General features: G+C 36.7%; 2 protein-coding genes across 5 annotated transcripts in view; one reads left to right on the top strand and one right to left on the bottom strand.

Moving 5' to 3' along the window:
• Positions 1 to 13,626, top strand: part of slc5a10 (solute carrier family 5 member 10) — a 91,405-nt gene that overhangs the window by 21,704 nt on the left and 56,075 nt on the right. The window contains exon 9 of one of the 3 annotated variants that reach the window (XM_090194618.1): positions 5,536 to 5,676. In XM_090194618.1, the coding sequence (XP_090050744.1) occupies positions 5,536 to 5,676 (141 nt within the window). Of the gene's footprint in view, positions 1 to 5,535; positions 5,677 to 5,720; positions 5,916 to 5,946; positions 6,005 to 13,626 lie in introns of those variants that run through there. The other 2 variants (XM_090194619.1, XM_090194620.1) reach the window with 2 other exon arrangements.
• Positions 8,883 to 13,626, bottom strand: part of sack1gb (scaffolding CK1 anchoring protein Gb) — a 39,903-nt gene continuing 35,159 nt past the window's right edge. For both annotated transcript variants that reach the window (XM_090194615.1, XM_090194617.1), the window contains one exon: positions 8,883 to 11,043. In XM_090194615.1, the coding sequence (XP_090050741.1) occupies positions 10,678 to 11,043 (366 nt within the window). In that variant the 3' untranslated portion in view covers positions 8,883 to 10,677. The remainder of the gene's footprint in view (positions 11,044 to 13,626) is intronic.

Genomic DNA, 13,626 nt, shown 5'->3' with positions numbered 1-13,626 from the left:
TTATTATCAGTAGTAATGTTATTATCAGTGGTAATGTTATTATCAGTAGTAATGTTATTGTCAGTAGTAATAATATTTTAATAGTTGTAGTACTATAGCAGTAGTAATGTTATTATCAGTAGTATCAGTATTATAATAGTAGTAATGTTATTATCAGTAGTAATAGTATTATAATAGTAGTAATGTTATTATCAGTAGTAATGTTATTATCAGTAGTCATGTTATTATCAGTAGTAATAATATTTTAATAGTTGTAGTACTATAGCAGTAGTAATGTTATTATCAGTAGTATCAGTATTATAATAGTAGTAATGTTATTATCAGTAGTAATAGTATTATAATAGTAGTAATATTATTATCAGTAGTATCAGTATTATAATAGTAGTAATGTTATTATCAGTAGTAATAGTATTATAATAGTAGTAGTAATAGTATTATAATAGTAGCAGTAATAGTATTATAATAGCAGTAGTAATTTTGCAGTAGTAATAGTATTATAATAGTAGTAGTACTATAGCAGTAGTAATGTTATTATCAGTAGTAATAGTATTATAATAGTAGTAGTAATAGTATTATAATAGTAGTAGTACTAGTATTATAATAGCAGTAGTAATTTCGCAGTAGTAATAGTATTATAATAGTAGTAGTACTATAGCAGTAGTACTGTTATTATCAGTAGTAATAATGTTATTATCAGTAGTAATGGTATTATCAGTAGTAGTAATGTTATTATCAGTAGTAATGTTATTATCAGTGGTAATGTTATTATCAGTAGTAATGTTATTGTCAGTAGTAATAATATTTTAATAGTTGTAGTACTATAGCAGTAGTAATGTTATTATCAGTAGTATCAGTATTATAATAGTAGTAATGTTATTATCAGTAGTAATAGTATTATAATAGTAGTAGTACTATAGCAGTAGTAATGTTATTATCAGTAGTAATGTTATTATCAGTGGTAATGTTATTATCAGTAGTAATGTTATTGTCAGTAGTAATAATATTTTAATAGTTGTAGTACTATAGCAGTAGTAATGTTATTATCATTAGTATCAGTATTATAATAGTAGTAATGTTATTATCAGTAGTAATAGTATTATAATAGTAGTAATGTTATTATCAGTAGTAATGTTATTATCAGTAGTAATGTTATTATCAGTAGTAATAATATTTTAATAGTTGTAGTACTATAGCAGTAGTAATGTTATTATCAGTAGTATCAGTATTATAATAGTAGTAATGTTATTATCAGTAGTAATAGTATTATAATAGTAGTAATGTTATTATCAGTAGTAATAGTATTATCAGTAGTAGTAATGGTATTATCAGTAGTAATGGTATTATCAGTAGTAATGGTATTATCAGTAGTAATGTTATTATCAGTAGTAATGTTATTATCAGTAGTAATAGTATTATCAGTAGTAATGTTATTATCAGTAGTGATAGTATTATCAGTAGTAGTAATGTTATTATCAGTAGTAATAGTATTATAATAGTAGTAATGTTATTATCAGTAGTAATAGTATTATCAGTAGTAATGTTATTATCAGTAGTAATGGTATTATCAGTAGTAATGTTATTATCAGTAGTAATAGTATTATCAGTAGTAATGTTATTATCAGTAGTAATGTTATTATCAGTAGTAATGTTATTATCAGTAGTAATGTTATTATCAGTAGTAATAATATTTTAATAGTTGTAGTACTGTAGCAGTAGTAATGTTATTATCAGTAGTAATGGTATTATCAGTAGTAATGTTATTATCAGTAGTAATAGTATTATCAGTAGTAATGGTATTATCAGTAGTAGTAATGTTATTATCAGTAGTAATGGTATTATCAGTAGTAATGTTATTACCAGTAGTAATGTTATTATCAGTAGTAATAGTATTATCAGCAGTAATGGTATTATCAGTAGTAATGTTATTATCAGTAGTAATAGTATTTTAATAGTTGTAGTACTGTAGCACTAGTAATAGTATTATAATAGCAGTAATGTTATTATCAGTAGTAATAGTATTATAATAGTAGTAATGTTATTATCAGTAGTAATAGTATTATAATAGTAGTAATAATATTTTAATAGTTGTAGTACTATAGCAGTAGTAATGTTATTATCAGTAGTATCAGTATTATAATAGTAGTAATGTTATTATCAGCAGTAATAGTATTATCAGTAGTAATGGTATTATCAGTAGTAATGTTATTATCAGTAGTATCAGTATTATAATAGTAGTAATGTTATTATCAGCAGTAATAGTATTATCAGCAGTAATGGTATTATCAGTAGTAATGTTATTATCAGTAGTAATAGTATTTTAATAGTTGTAGTACTGTAGCAGTAGTAATAGTATTATAATAGTAGTAATGTTATTATCAGTAGTAATAGTATTATAATAGTAGTAATGTTATTATCAGTAGTAATAGTATTATAATAGTAGTAGTACTATAGCAGTAGTAATGTTAGTATCAGTATTAATGTTATTATCAGTAGTATCAGTATTATACTAGTAGTAATGTTATTATCAGCAATAATAATATTTTAAGAGTTGTAGTACTATAGCAGTAGTAATGTCATCATCAGTATTAATAGTATTATAATAGTAGTAGTACTATAGCAGTAGTAATGTTATGACCAGTAGTAATACTATTATAATAGTAGTAATGTTATTATCAGTAGTAATAGTATTATCAGTAGTAATAGTATTATAATAGTAGTAAAACTATAGCAGTAGTAATGTTATTATCAGTGGTAATGTTATTATCAGTGGTAATAGTATTATAATAGTACTAATACTCTAGCAGTAGTAATGTTATTATCAGTAGTAATGCTATTATCAGTAGTAATAATATTATAATAGTAGTAGTACTATAGCAGTAGTAATGTTATTATCAGTAGTAATCATATTATCAGTAGTAATAATAGTATAATAGCAGTAATGTTATTATCAGTAGTAATAGTATTATAATAGTAGTAATGTTATTATCAGTAGTAATAATATTATAATAGTAGTAGTACTATAGCAGTAGTAATGTTATTATCAGTAGTAATAGTATTATAATAGTAGTAGTACTATAGCAGTAGTAATGTTATTATCAGTAGTAATAGTATTATAATAGTAGTAATGTTATTATCAGTAGTAATAGTATTATAATAGTAGTAATGTTATTATCAGTAGTAATAGTATTATCAGTAGTAATAATATTATAATAGTAGTAGTACTATAGCAGTTGTAATGTTATTATCAGTAGTAATCGTATTATCAGTAGTAATAATATTATAATAGTAGTAGTACTATAGCAGTAGTAATGTTATTATCAGTAGTAATCATATTATCAGTAGTAATGTTATTATCAGTAGTATCAGTAGTATTAATATTATAATAGTAGTAGTACTATAGCAGTAGTAATGTTATTATCAGTAGTAATAGTATTATAATAGTAGTAATGTTATTATCAGTAGTATCAGTAGTATTAATATTATAATAGTAGTAGTACTATAGCAGTAGTAATGTTATTATCAGTATTATAATAGCAGTAGTGTTATTATCAGTAGTAATACTATTATAATAGTAGTAATGTTACTATCAGTTGTAATGTTATTACCAGTAGTAATACTATTACAATAGTAGTAATGTTATTATCAGTAGTAATGTTATTATCAGTAGTAATACTATTATAATAGTAGTAATGTTATTATCAGTAGTAATAGTATTATAATAGTAGTAGTACTATAGCAGTAGTAATGGTATTATCAGTACTAATGGTATTATCAGTAGTAATGTTATTATCAGTAGTAATAGTATTATAATAGTAGTAATGTTATTATCAGTAGTAATGTTATTATCAGTGGTAATACTATTATAATAGTAGTAATGTTATTATCAGTAGTAATACTATTATAATAGTAGTAATGTTATTATCAGTAGTAATAGTATTATAATAGTAGTAATGTTATTATCAGTAGTATTAATATTATAATAGTAGTAATGTTATTATCAGTAGTAATAGTATTATAACAGTAGTAATGTTATTATCAGTAGTAATAATATTATAATAGTAGTAATGTTATTATCAGTAGTAATAGTATTATAATAGTAGTAATGTTATTATCAGTAGTAATAGTATTATAATAGTAGTAGTACTATAGCAGTAGTAATGTTATTATCATTAGTAATACTATTATAATAGTTGTAGTACTATATCAGTAGTAATGTTATTATCAGTAGTATTAGCATTATAATAGTAATAGTATTATAATAGTAGTAATGTTATTATCAGTAGTATCAGTATTATAATAGTAGTATTGTTATTATCAGTGGTAATGTTGTTAACAGTAGTAATAGTATTATAATAGTAGTAATGTTATTATCAGTAGTAATAATATTATAATAGTAGTGGTACTATAGCAGTAGTAATGTTATTATCAGTAGTAATAATATTATAATAGTAGTAGTACTATAGCAGTAGTAATGTTATTATCAGTATTATAATAGTAGTAATGTTATTATCAGTAGTAATAATATTATAGTAGTAGTAGTACTATAGCAGTAGTAATGTTATTATCAGTATTATAATAGTAGTAATGTTATTATCAGCAGTAATAATATTATAATAGTAGTAGTACTATAGCAGTAGTAATGTTATTATCAGTATTATAATAGTAGTAATGTTATTATCAGTAGTAATAATATTATAATAGTAGTAGTACTATAGCAGTAGTGATGTTATTATCAGTATTATAATAGTAGTAATGTTATTATCAGTAGTAATAATATTATAATAGTAGTAGTACTATAGCAGAAGTAGTGTTATTATCAGTAGTAATAGTATTATAATAGTAGTAATGTTATTATCAGTAGTAATAATATTATAATAGTAGTAGTACTATAGCAGTAGTAATGTTATTATCAGTATTATAATAGTAGTAATGGTATTATTAGTAGTAATAATATTATAGTAGTAGTAGTACTATAGCAGTAGTAATGTTATTATCAGCATTATAATAGTGGTAATGTTATTATCAGTAGTAATAATATTATAATAGTAGTAGTACTATAGCAGTAGTAGTGTTATTATCAGTAGTAATAGTATTATAATAGTAGTAATGTTATTATCATTATTATAATAGTAGTAATGTTATTATCAGTAGTAATAATATTATAATAGTAGTAGTACTATAGCAGTAGTAATGTTATTATCAGTATTATAATAGTAGTAATGTTATTATCAGTAGTAATGTTATCAGTAGTAATAGTATTATAATAGTAGTAGTACTATAGCAGTAGTAATGTTATTATCAGTATTATGGTATTATAATAGTAATAGTATTATAATAGTAGTAATGTTGTTATCAGTATTATAATAGTAATAGTATTATAATAGTAGTAAATGTTATTATCGGTAATATATTAGTAGTGAGGTTATTATCAGTATTATAGTATTATAATAGTAATAGTATTATAATAGTAGTAATGTTATTATCGGTAATATATTAGTAGTGAGGTTTATAGTGTGATTCTCATTGTTTTTTCAGATCATCCCCAACAGTAGCTGTCACCTGCCCAGAGAGGACGCCATGCACCTGTTTAGACACCCGGTTACTGGAGACCTGCCCTGGCCTGGCATGACCCTGGGACTGACTATACTGGCTACCTGGTACTGGTGTACTGACCAGGTAGATATAACCTCTAACCCTGGCATGACCCTGGGACTGACTATACTGGCTACCTGGTACTGGTGTACTGACCAGGTAGATATAACCTCTAACCCCTGACCTCTAACCCTGGCATGACCCTGGGACTGACTATACTGGCCACCTGGTACTGGTGTACTGACCAGGTAGATATAACCTCTAACCCTGGCATGACCCTGGGACTGACTATACTGGCTACCTGGTACTGGTGTACTGACCAGGTAGATATAACCTCTGACCCCTGACCTCTAACCCTGGCATGACCCTGGGACTGACTATACTGGCCTCCTGGTACTGGTGTACTGACCAGGTAGATATAACCTCTAACCCCTGACCCTGGCATGACCCTGGGACTGACTATACTGGCTACCAGGTAGATCTGACCCCTGACCTCTGACCCTGGCATGACCCTGGGACTGACTATACTGGCTACCAGGTAGATCTGACCCCTGACCTCTAACCCTGGCATGACCCTGGGAGTGACTGCATTTGGAAAGTATTCAAACCCCTTGACTTTTTCCACACTTTGTTACGTTACAGCCTTATTCTAAAATTGATTAATTCAATTGTTTTCCTCATCAATCTATACACAATACCCCATAATGACACCACAATACCCCATAATGACATCACAATACCCCATAATGACATCACAATACACCATAATGACAAAGCGAAAACAGGTTTTACATAAATATTCAGACCCTATGCTATGAGACTCGAAATTGAGCTCATCCTGTTTCCATTGATAATCCTTGAGATGTTTCTACAACTTGATTGGAGTCCACCTGTGGTAAATTCAATTGACTGGACATGATTTTGGAAAGGCACACACCTGTCTATAGAAGGTCCTACAGTTGACAGTGCATGTCAGAGCAAAAATCAAGCCATGAGGTCGAAGGAATTGTCCGTAGAGCTCCGAGACAGGATTGTGACGAGGCACAGATCTCGGGAAAGGTACCAAAACATTTTCTCACCATTGAAGGTCATCAAGAAAACAGTGGCCTCCATCATTGTTGTTTGGAACCACCAAGACTCTTCCTAGAGCTGGCCGCCCGGCCAAACTGAGAAAACAGGGGAGAAGGGGCCTTGGTCAGGGAGGTGACCAACAACCCGATGGTCACTCTGACAGAGCTCCAGAGTTCCTCTGTGGAGATCGGAGAACCTTCCAGAAGGACAACCGTCCTGCAGCACTCCACCAATCAGGTAGAGGGGTCAAACGGAAGCACCTCCTCAGTAAAAGTCACATGACAGCCCGGTTGGAGTTTGCCAAAAGGCACCTAAAGGACTCTGACCATGAAAAACAAGATTCTCTGGTCTGATGAAACCAAGATTGAACTCGTTGGCCTGAATGCCAAGTGTCACGTCTGGAGGAAACCTGACACCATCCCTACAGTGAAGCATGGTGTTGGTGGCAGCATCATGCTGTGGGGATGTTTTTCAGCAGCAGGGACTGGGAGACTAGTCAGGATCGAAAGTTGAACAGAGCAAAGTACAGAGACATCCTTGATGAAAACCTGCTCCACCTTCCAACAGGACAACGACCCTAAGCACATAGCCAAGATAATGCAGGAGTGGCTTCGGGACAAGTCTCTGAATGTCCTTGAGTGACCCAGCCAGAGCCCGAACATCTCTGGAGAGACCTGAAAATAGCTGTGCAGCGACACTCCCCATCCAACATGACAGAGCTTTAGAGGATTTGTAGAGAAGAATGGGAGAAACTCCCCAAATACAGGTGTGCCAAGCTTGTAGCATCATACCCAAGGAGACTCTAGAGTAGGAGAAACTCCCCAGATACAGGTGTGCCAAGCTGGTAGCATCATACCCAAGGAGACTCTAGAGTAGGAGAAACTCCCCAGATACAGGTGTGCCAAGCTGGTAGCGTCATACCCAAGGAGACTCTAGAGTAGGAGAAACCAGATACAGGTGTGCCAAGCTGGTAGCGTCATACCCAAGGAGACTCAAAGGCATAATCGCTGCCAAAGCTGCTTCAACAAAGGGTCTGAATACTGTAAAGGGTCTGAATACTGTAAATGTAAAGGGTCTGAATACTGTAAATGTAAAGGGTCTGAATACTGTAAATGTAAAGGGTCTGAATACTGTAAATGTAAAGGGTCTGAAGACTGTAAATGTAAAGGGTCTGAAGACTGTAAATGTAAAGGGTCTGAATACTGTAAAGGGTCTGAATACTGTAAATGTAAAGGGTCTGAAGACTAACTGTAAAGGGTCTGAATACTGTAAATGTAAAGGGTCTGAAGACTGTAAATGTAAAGGGTCTGAAGACTGTAAATGTAAAGGGTCTGAATACTGTAAATGTAAAGGGTCTGAATACTGTAAATGTAAAGGGTCTGAATACTGTAACTGGTCTGAATACTGTAACTGTAAAGGGTCTGAATACTGTAAATGTAAAGGGTCTGAATACTGTAAATGGTCTGAATACTGTAAATGTAAATGGTCTGAATACTGTAAATGTAAAGGGTCTGAATACTGTAAAGGGTCTGAATACTGTAAATGTAAAGGGTCTGAATACTGTAAATGGTCTGAATACTGTAAATGTAAATGGTCTGAATACTGTAAATGGTCTGAATACTGTAAATGTAAAGGGTCTGAATACTGTAAATGTAAAGGGTCTGAATACTGTAACTGTACAGGGTCTGAATACTGTAACTGTAAAGGGTCTGAATACTGTAACTGTAAAGGGTCTGAACACTGTAAATGTAAAGGGTCTGAATACTGTAACTGTAAAGGGTCTGAATACTGAAAATGTAAAGGGTCTGAACACTGTAAATGTAAAGGGTCTGAATACTGTAAATGTAAAGGGTCTGAATACTGTAAATGTAAAGGGTCTGAATACTGTAAATGTAAAGGGTCTGAAGACTGTAAATGTAAAGGGTCTGAAGACTGTAAATGTAAAGGGACTGAATACTGTAAATGTAAATGTGACGATTGCAAATAATTCTAAACCTGTTTTTGCTTTGTCATGTTGGTGTATTGTGTGTAGATGAGGAGCGAAAAAAACAATTGAATCCATTTTAGAATAAGTCTGAAACGTAACAAAATGTGGACAAAGTCAAGGGCTCGGAATACTTTCTGAATGCACTGTACAAGCTACGTGCTACTGGTACACTGACCAGGTAACCTCTAACCCCTGACCTTTAACTCCTAACAGTAAAAACCAACCAACAACGTTCAGTCAAGATCACTTTATTGATAATTCTCTGTTTTTAATTTTCTGTTTTAACAACGTTCATGTCCAACATCGGCAAAAATCTGCCATCGTTTCAAAACGTTACTCACGCCCCCATAGTCCCAGTAACCAATCAGAGTGAGCGTTAGGCCACTCAGAGTCTCTCCAGCCAAGTAAACCTAGCTGGTCAGACTACGGGGGCCTGGAGAGGACAGCCCTCTCAAACAGAGGAAAATCAAATAAATCCTTAAATCTTAAGGTTTCAACAAATGTCCAGATTACGTCCAGATCGCCCCATTGGCCAGATTACGTCCAGATCGCCCCATTGGCCAGATTACGTCCAGATCGCCCCATTGGCCAGATTACGTCCAGATCGCCCCATTGGCCAGGAAAGGCCATGTTAAAAAAACAACATAATTAAAAAAAAATTATGGCAAACATTCAAAAACCAGCTGGAAAATGTCCTGGAAACATTCAATTCATGTGACAGTAGATAGACAGTAGATAGACAGTAGACAGAATCCAGACAAGGTTAGTTAAAGGTAGAGTCAGCGATGCAAAAAGTAAACAGCAGAATTTGACGACTTCTGCGAAAACTAAGAATATGAAGCGAGAGTCTGTCTTGGTCCTGCAGCTATCACGTTGTATCAGAGTGAGTCTGTCTTGGTCCTGCAGCTATCACGTTGTATCAGAGTGAGTCTGTCTTGGTCCTGCAGCTATCACATTGTATCAGAGTGAGTCTGTCTTGGTCCTGCAGCTATCACGTTGTATCAGAGTGAGTCTGTCTTGGTCCTGCAGCTATCACGTTGTATCAGAGTGAGTCTGTCTTGGTCCTGCAGCTATCACGTTGTATCAGAGTGAGTCTGTCTTGGTCCTGCAGCTATCACGTTGTATCAGAGTGAGTCTGTCTTGGTCCTGCAGCTATCACGTTGTATCAGAGTGAGTCTGTCTTGGTCCTGCAGCTATCACGTTGTATCAGAGTGAGTCTGTCTTGGTCCTGCAGCTATCACGTTGTATCAGAGTGAATCATGATCTCCTGTACAGATACCCTGAGTTACTGCATCGTCTTGTATCATGTTCATCTGCAATATTCTCTGTTCATCCTGCTCCTTGTGGCAACATATTGCTGAGTCTCATTTTCAACATTCAGATAACATTCTTTAAACAATAGAGAAACATCCAAATGTCCAGTCAAGTTATTAATCTAGTCAGAGCAACCAATCAGACACATGATCTGGTCAGAGCAACCAATCAGACACATGATCTGGTCAGAGCAACCAATCAGACACATGATCTGAACAGAGCAACCAATCAGACACATGATCTGGTCAGAGCAACCAATCAGACACATGATCAAGTCAGAGCAATCCAATCAGACACATGATCTAGTCAGAGCAACCAATCAGACACATGATCTGGTCAGAGCAACCAATCAGACACATGATCTGGTCAGAGCAACCAATCAGACACATGATCTGGTCAGAGCAACCAATCAGACACATGATCAAGTCAGAGCAATCCAATCAGACACATGATCTAGTCAGAGCAACCAATCAGACACATGATCTGGTCAGAGCAACCAATCAGACACATCATCTGGTCAGAGCAATCCAATCAGACACATGATCTGGTCAGAGCAACCAATCAGACACATGATCAAGTCAGAGCAACCAATCAGACACATGATCAAGTTAGAGCAACCAATCAGACATGATCAAGTCAGAGCAACCAATCAGACAAACATAAAAAACATAACTTCCTGCTAGCCGTCCCATTGGTCCATACATTAGTCAATCCTAGCCGACCTCCTTGTTGTCAAGCGACGCTTTCGTCTGTGGGGCTATATACCGCCCCCTCAGTAGTTGATTGGTCAGTTTGGAGAAGGACACGCCCATAGCTCCTGCCGGATTGGATGCTCGGCGTGGGGAGGCGTGGCCAGGGGAAAGTCCTGCCCCTTTGTAGGCAGGGCTGTGTCGTCGTGGCGACCGGCTGGAGCGAGTATCGGAGGGCTGCAGTGATTGGCCCTGCAAGTAGCGATGTCCTCCAATCGCAGGGCACGATGCTAGTGGCGAGCGGTGGACACTTCCTGGTTTGGCAATGACGACTTTAGCCCTGCCACTCTGGCGTCCATCACGACCTGGCGACCTGGAGCTCTGAAACAACTAGAGAGTCAGAGAGAGAGGGAGCGTTAGACTGAGAGCGAGAGGGCGCGCTAGACTGAGTCAGAGAGAGAGGGAGCATTAGACTGAGTCAGAGAGAGAGGGAGTGTTAGACAGAGCGAGAGGGCGCGCTAGACTGAGTCAGAGAGAGAGGGAGCGTTAGACTGAGTCAGAGAGAGAGAGGGAGCGTTAGACTGAGTCAGAGAGAGAGAGGGAGCGTTAGACTGAGTCAGAGAGAGAGAGGGAGTGTTAGACTGAGTCAGAGAGAGAGAGGGAGTGTTAGACTGAGTCAGAGAGAGAGAGGGAGTGTTAGACTGAGTCAGAGAGAGAGAGGGAGTGTTAGAATGAGTCAGAGAGAGAGAGGGAGTGTTAGAATGAGTCAGAGAGAGAGAGGGAGTGTTAGACTGAGTCAGAGAGAGAGAGGGAGCGTTAGACTGAGTCAGAGAGAGAGAGGGAGCATTAGACTGAGTCAGAGAGAGAGGGCGCGCTAGACTGAGTCAGAGAGAGAGGGAACGTTAGACTGAGTCAGAGAGAGAGAGGGATCGTTAGACTGAGTCAGAGAGAGAGAGGGAGTGTTAGACTGGGTCAGAGAGAGAGAGGGAGTGTTAGACTGAGTCAGAGAGAGAGAGGGAGCGTTAGACTGAGTCAGAGAGAGAGAGGGAGCGTTAGACTGAGTCAGAGAGAGAGAGGGAGCGTTAGACTGAGTCAGAGAGAGAGGGAGTGTTAGACTGAGAGCGAGAGGGCGCGCTAGACTGAGTCAGAGAGAGAGGGAGCGTTAGACTGAGTCAGAGAGAGAGAGGGAGCGTTAGACTGAGTCAGAGAGAGAGAGGGAGCGTTAGACTGAGTCAGAGAGAGAGAGGGAGTGTTAGACTGAGTCAGAGAGAGAGAGGGAGCGTTAGACTGAGTCAGAGAGAGAGAGGGAGTGTTAGACTGAGTCAGAGAGAGAGGGAGTTGGACTGAGTCAGAGAGAGAGATGGAGCATTAGGCTGAGTCAGAGAGAGAGGGAGCGTTAGACTGAGTCAGAGAGAGAGAGGGAGCGTTAGACTGAGTCAGAGAGAGAGAGGGAGCGTTAGACTGAGTCAGAGAGAAAGGGAGCATTAGACTGAGTCAGAGAGAGAGGGAGCATTAGACTGAGTCAGAGAGAGAGGGATCGTTAGACTGAGTCAGAGAGAGAGAGAGGAAGCGTTAGACTGAGTCAGAGAGAGAGGGCGCGCTAGACTGAGTCAGAGAGAAAGAGGTAGCGTTAGACTGAGTCAGAGAGAGAGAGGGAGCGTTAGACTGAGTCAGAGAGAGAGCGTTAGACTGAGAGAGAGGGAGCGTTAGACTGAGTCAGAGAGAAAGGGAGCATTAGACTGAGTCAGAGAGAGAGAGGGAGCATTAGACTGAGTCAGAGAGAGAGAGGGAGCGTTAGACTGAGTCAGAGAGAGAGGGAGAGTTAGATCTACATACTAACACACTGTCCTGACCCATACTGCCTGACTACAGTTAGATCTACATACTAACACACTGCCCTGACCCATACTGCCTGACTACAGTTAGATCTACATACTAACACACTGCCCTGACCCTGATCCATACTGCCTGACTACAGTTAGATCTACATACTAACACCCTGCCCTGACCCATACTGCCTGACTACAGTTAGATCTACATACTAACACCCTGACCTGACCCTGACCCATACTGCCTGACTACAGTTAGATCTACATACTAACACACTGCCCTGACCCATACTGCCTGACTACAGTTAGATCTACATACTAACACCCTGCCCTGACCCTGACCCATACTGCCTGACTACAGTTAGATCTACATACTAACACACTGCCCTGACCCTGACCCATACTGCCTGACTACAGTTAGATCTACATACTAACACACTGCCCTGACCCTGACCCATACTGCCTGACTACAGTTAGATCTACATACTAACACCCTGCCCTGACCCTGACCCATACTGCCTGACTACAGTTAGATCTACATACTAACACACTGCCCTGACCCATACTGCCTGACTACAGTTAGATCTACATACTAACACACTGCCCTGACCCATACTGCCTGACTACAGTTAGATCTACATACTAACACACTAACCTGACCCTGACCCATACTGCCTGACTACAGTTAGATCTACATACTAACACACTGCCCTGACCCATACTGCCTGACTACAGTTAGATCTACATACTAACACCCTGCCCTGACCCATACTGCCTGACTACAGTTAGATCTACATACTAACACACTGCCCTGACCCTGACCCATACTGCCTGACTACAGTTAGATCTACATACTAACACACTGCCCTGACCCTGACCCATACTGCCTGACTACAGTTAGATCTACATACTAACACACTGCCCTGACCCATACTGCCTGACTACAGTTAGATCTACATACTAACACACTGCCCTGACCCATACTGCCTGACTACAGTTAGATCGACATACTAACACACTGCCCTGACCCATACTGCCTGACTACAGTTAGATCGACATACTAACACACTAACCTGACACATACTGCCTGACTACAGTTAGATCTACATACTTACACACTGCCCTGACCCTGATCCATACTGCC

The sequence above is a fragment of the Oncorhynchus mykiss genome, chromosome 13 (assembly GCF_057628025.1).
Source record: "Oncorhynchus mykiss isolate SJ-2025 chromosome 13, ASM5762802v1, whole genome shotgun sequence".
In the NCBI taxonomy this organism is placed as follows: domain Eukaryota; kingdom Metazoa; phylum Chordata; class Actinopteri; order Salmoniformes; family Salmonidae; genus Oncorhynchus; species Oncorhynchus mykiss.
This window is presented reverse-complemented; position numbering and strand designations above follow the sequence as displayed.